The following is a 6,000-nucleotide window of genomic DNA, read 5'->3' as shown; positions in this document are numbered from 1 at the left end:
GGGCTGTCTTAATGTCTGGGCACAATGGGCACTGGCCGGGGGTCTCAAGAGCACAGGGGCCGACAATGTCTCTGATGCCTCTGTTCTGCTATCAAAACAGGGGGCCCCAGTGCACTACTTTTCCGGGGGGGCCTATTATGCTGTTAAGATGGCCCTGCTAAAGCGCTTTGATTTGTGAGAAAAGCACAATGTAAATGCAAAGAATTATTATTATTATTATTAAACTAGCTGTGTAAGCCCATGCTGTAAAAAGCCCGGGCTCCCAGAAATCATGGATTCAGGCACTTCAATCAATCGCCTCGCTTGTGTATTAGCGGCTAAGCGACTTTCTCTTTTCTCGGCGGTTTCACTTTGGCGACAAGAGTCGCTTTCTTTGAGCTTCATGCTGTAGCCTCGCACTTCCAGGGATAGACAGACAGATAGACAGACTTCCACACGTAGACATTTATATATAAGATATCTCCAAGCCCCCCCCGACCCCCCAATGGACCTTCGATAGTATGTTCCTAATCTTCTCACTCTTGATGCCTCCTCCAACTTTCTGGTGTGTCATTTTGTCTACATCAGCTATTGGGGCTATTTTTTAATGACTAATTTGCTATTTTTAAGGGGGTCCTTGGGCTATACATTAACAATACGTTTAAGGACCTGACAAGCCTGTTTCGGAGTTGCCAGATTTTAGGTGTTCCCTTAAAGGAACAGCCCTGTTCAATCTGATTAAATCTCCTTTAATAAATCATTCCCTGGATGTTGGAAGGATCAATGGCTGGCTGGCTGGGTGGGATTCCGTCGGTCCCCAACCCCCACTGATAATTTATCGAAATGTGCTACAATCTGCCACCAAAAGGACAGTGACTATTCAAATAGGGTGTAGACGTTAGGATTATGGGTCTTTTTTTTTAACCCGTAAACGCCCAATGGCCCCCCAAAATGAGGTAACCTGCTTTAAGTCCGCACTGGCTTTACGAGATTAATACACAGGCGTGGACGCCCCCTCTGATCTCAGATACTGCTGCATAAATGACAGCGGCGTGCCAAGGTTCAGTTCTAAGAATGCTTAGCAACAAGTGACAAAGAAATAAAGGAGCCATCGCCTAGCGACCGGGCTGGTGGGAGGAATCGGAGCACGTGAGGGGGCGTTCAGACCCCGGCGCTGACATCCAGACGAGGATATCCGCCGCTCGTGAACCCGGAACTGGAGCAGGAGCGCTGAGAGGCGAGGGCCATGGCTAACTGCATTGTAGTCGCAAGCCACTGCGTCTGTTAAATGCCCCTTTCTCGGCCGCACGCCGCCCTGTTTTCGCTCGGCTGTTACCCCGGAGGGCACCGGCGGGGTCCTGCTACTACATCTCGACTCGCTTTCTGCTTTCTGAATGCTCAAGCTGCTGGCCGGCGCCTCCTTGGATTTGCTACTGCTACCGCTGCTCCCGCTGTGAAAGGAAGCCGGTGTTTGGTGGGATTATCCCGGCTCCCCCTCGCGTCTCGATGCCCGAGCCAGGCCCCAGGATGAACGGCTTCTCCTTGGGCGAGCTGTGCTGGCTTTTCTGCTGCCCGCCCTGCCCGAGCCGCATCGCCGCCAAGCTCGCCTTCTTACCCCCCGAGCCCACGTATTCGGTGCTGTGCGACGAGGCGAATGGGACGGCCAGCCCTGCATCTATCCGAGCGAGCCGACTGGCAGTACTCGCAGAGGGAGCTCGACGCCGTCGAGGTCTTCTACGCCCGCACGAGCCGCGGCAACCGCCTGGGCTGCATGTTCGTGCGGTGCGCGCCCAGCTCTCGGTACACGCTGCTCTTCTCCCACGGTAACGCAGTCGATTTGGGCCAGATGTGCAGCTTCTATATCGGCCTCGGCTCCCGGATCAACTGCAACGTCTTCTCGTACGACTACTCGGGCTACGGGGTGAGCTCAGGAAAGCCGTCTGAGAAGAATCTCTACGCCGACATCGACGCTGCTTGGCAGGCCCTGCGCACAAAGTGAGTCCCGCTTATTGCTATTCGCGACTCTGCGTGCCGGTTTCATTCTGTGCTGGGAAAATAGGTGGTCGTCTGGCATTGTTGTAGCCATTGTGAACCCTTTTCTTGTTATTTATTGCTTTGATCGGGTGGATCGACTTGCACTGCCCCCATTTGGTTTTATTAGCCCTTTCATATATGGTGGTCCACACAGCTTGGTAAGCCACAGCAGAGTCTTGTCATGGTGATCAGTCATCTGTCCAGGTATAGAGAGGGCCCGATTACTCAACCAGGCTTTGGGACCACCGTGGAGAACATGTTCATTCCAATCAACCTCTTCATCAGATACTTTTCTTCCCTTTATTTGAATTCCCTTTTTTCCAATCAGCCCTAATCCTTCTTGTGTCTGCAGTGTTTTTAAAGGAATACTAGTCCAGAAAAATCATATTTGTCACTGTTATTTACCCCATGGTGTTTTGTATCTTGTGGCCAAGAAAAAAAACGCATAATCTTACATTTTCATGCAGGAAGGACATTGCAAAGTTTCAAATAGCATGGAGCCCACTGGTGACCAATGCTGGGCAACAGCAAAGGATATCAAAAGCGGCCGTGAAAAAATCTCGTGTTACTTGAGTCGCATAATCCATACATTAACATTAAAAAAAAATAAAAAGGTACTTGTGTACTGCACGGACGGCAGTTTCTACCCATTCTAGTGTTGGGCTCCATGGGGGAGGTGCCCTGGTTGCTTAATTTTTGGGGTTTAAATTATTAGACTGACCTACCCCAACCACAAATACTAACCTTAAAGTTAGAGTTGCCTATAGGACCCTAATGTTAATGTCCCCTTTGGGTGCCTAATGTTAAAAATGAAAATCCGATTTGCATCACTGTAATAGTAAAGGGTACTAGCCGTACCTAAAAAATAATAGGTGAAGTATTCTTTACATTCTCTTGATCCTTCTTGTGTGTGTGTGTTTTTTAAAGGAGTACTCCATCCAAAAGGGGTGTCTTTTTTTAAAACTTGTTACCCCATTGCTGCTCAAGAGAAAAAAAATGAATCATCATTTTTCTGGAGAAAGGATAATGCGAAATTGTTAATAAAATGAGACCCAATGGTGACCAACGCTGGACAACAGCAAATGATGTCAAAGCAGCCATGAAAAATCTCACGTTACTTGTGTTGCATAACCCGTACGTTAACATTAAAAAACCAAAACAAAATCGGTTTAAATTCCCATGATACTTCTTGTGTGTGTGTGTATTTTCCAAAAATGTTTTTAATGTGTTACCCCGTGTCGTTTGTGGTGATGGTCAAGAGAAAAATTTACTCTACGTTCATTGCAAAGTTTCTGCTCAAATGTTAGCTTTTAGATAGATAAATACTTTATTAACCCCAATGGGAAATTCACATTGTTCAGCAGCAGCATACTGATACAATAAATAATATTAAATTAAAGAATGATAATAATGCAGGTGAAAAACAGAAACGTTTGTCAGAAACGTTACATCCGTTCTCTTTGACAACATACGATTACAAAATTTTCTCGCCTACCAGTACAAATGACGCGGGGTGGGGTAAGTAACGTTTAAAAATATCATTTTTAGGTGGGGTATTCCAATAACTCCCCATAACGTGGTGTCCCCATGGTTTGAATTCGACCCCTACATGCTGTTTGTGGGATGTCTGAATGCGCCCCCTGCGTACAAGTGAGGTCTCTTCCCACACCCCCAGAGACGCACAGGTTAGTTCAAGTGAGGAGTCCAGATTGGCCTGGTTTGATGGTGAATGGGCCCTGCAGTGGACTGAACCCTTGTGCCCAGTACTACTGGAATCGGCTGTGCCCCTAAACTGGATTTAGCAGGTTTCAAAATGTTTTTCTTAAAGACATTCAGAAGGAGTGCATTTCTTCTTTTTAGATTGACAGCTTTTGTGTTCCTCAGCAGGCCACATAGTTCAGTGATAAGGAGTTTAATTGATAGGTTGCATTTATTTGAATCACTTTGAAACAGTTTTTCCTCCTATGTGTTTAAACAAATCTGCACCTGTGTGTTTTATTACGTAATTAGTGTTTTGTAAACTTCGTCCTGGCATTTACCTGTGCTCTTGTTGGCACTCCATGAAGATCGTTGGACTCAAACTGAATTGATAAACTTTATTATTCCCAAAAGTCCACACCCTTTTTATACATCTACTGGCTGCATAAGCCCGTGCTGTAAAAAGCCGGGGTCCTAGCAACTATTGAAATTGTCAGAAAAAAAATTGAAATGTAGAGATGTCAGGTGATTGAAGAGAACTACTCTGGGCATCTCACTCTCCTAGGAGGTTTCGTTTTGCTGACGTGCTCGCATCGCTTGTGTATCCTCGGACTTGGAGCTCTTAGCCCGACTCCACCTCTCATGTCCGGGCCAGACAGACGTACACACTTTCACACATAGACATTTATTTATTTATATATATATATATATATATATATATATATATAAGTTGTGTAGAAAGCTCTTATTGCAGGAGCCCATTATAGCAGGACACTCAGAAACAAGCTGCATTTTATAGTTGTGGTGAGCTGGAACCGATCCTGGCAGCATCAGGATAAAAGAGCAGGACGTGGTCATACACGCGTGTTCAATTAACCAAATGCCAGGTGGAAACCGAAACATACACACCTCACACAAGCCACCACGCTACTCCAAACCTCGTGGCTGTGTAAAGCACACCATAAATGGTGCCATTTAAACAGTAAAGCAACTATGGGACTAGTGTCCCATCCAGGGATTGTTCCTGCCTTGCACCCGTTGAATGCTGGGATAATCTCCTGCTAAACCTCACGACACCGCTCAGGATGAGTGGATGAATACTCCCCAAGACGTGCTGCCCTGCTTCTGTTTTTATAGCGTGAAAACTTTTAATTGTGGCTTATTGCGCTCTACTAAAAGCAAAGCTTTGCTACCTTTACCTTTGAAATGCATATTTGAAGTTTTGATATCGGAGAAGAATTGCTCAGTGTGCGGAGAGTCACCTTCGTTTGGTGTTGCACTCTGAATCCTGGCCAAGATGCAGCAGTTGTTTTTATTCAGTTGACAAGTGGCCTTTTTACGGAATGCACGCACACTTTTCTTGTCGGGCTGCATTTCAAGTAAATGAGCAGATGCGCCTTACTAAAACATTCATATTTTGTGACACCATATATTGGGACGTTGTCATGCTCTGCATCTCTTCCCTGGGTAAGCAAGTTAGGAAAGGTGGATTGGATATTACCGATGTAATAAGACGGGCGTGCTCACATAGTAGGGAAATCGCGTGGAGAATGTGGAAGAACAATGAGACTTGAGGGTCACATAGTCATTTAGGGGTAATGTAGTTGTTGCACCAGGAAGTGTTTTGGTATGCTTTCCACATTAAAAATCTTGGAAGTAGTACTAAAGGGTTAATAAATGTCAGAAACCTGTTCAAGCAGATCAGGATTCCTGATAAAGGTCAAGTGAACAACAAAGAACAAGATGGTCCCGGGTTGACGGTTCAAGAAGTTGGCTGACTATTATGTGTCCCGTAAAACTTGACAGATCACACACACACACACAGAGGAACTCGGTAAGTATCGGAAAGGTATTGCAAGGACCAATAATGTAGTGGAAATGAGACTTTTATTTTGGAGTATGGGAGCTGGTTACCATTCTCTTTGCTGAAAATACCCCATATGTCTTGAGCCAATCAGAGTGAAGGGAAGTTAGTGAACCAATCAAAGTGAGCACTACTTCAGCCCTATTATGCCAATTCAGTTACCGTATATACTCGCGTACAAGTCGGGTCTTGAAACCTGAAAAATCGATCATAAAATCAGACCCCGACTTATATGCCCGTTCAAAAATACAGCACTTAACATTTTTTTGTACATCTTCTTGCCTCCTCCAATCTCTCATCAGTTTCTCAGACACATTGAATTTTGTTGCAGCAGCACGGTTACCAATTTCTTTTGCCACTTCAACAACTTTTAATTTATAACCAGCTTCGTATTTTCTTCTGATCGAATGCTCCATCGTAGATAA

At 45.3% G+C, this 6,000-nt stretch overlaps 1 protein-coding gene across 1 annotated transcript in view; it reads left to right on the top strand.

The window, feature by feature from the left end:
* The first annotated feature begins 1,019 nt into the window (after positions 1–1,019).
* abhd17c (abhydrolase domain containing 17C, depalmitoylase) overlaps positions 1,020–6,000 on the top strand; it is a 75,554-nt gene continuing 70,573 nt past the window's right edge. The window contains 2 exon segments of the mRNA XM_028823131.2: positions 1,020–1,637; positions 1,639–1,974. Of these exon segments, the coding sequence (XP_028678964.2) occupies positions 1,486–1,637; positions 1,639–1,974 (488 nt within the window). The 5' untranslated portion in view covers positions 1,020–1,485.

The sequence above is a fragment of the Erpetoichthys calabaricus genome, chromosome 17 (genome assembly GCF_900747795.2).
Source record: "Erpetoichthys calabaricus chromosome 17, fErpCal1.3, whole genome shotgun sequence".
NCBI lineage: Eukaryota > Metazoa > Chordata > Cladistia > Polypteriformes > Polypteridae > Erpetoichthys > Erpetoichthys calabaricus.
This window is presented reverse-complemented; position numbering and strand designations above follow the sequence as displayed.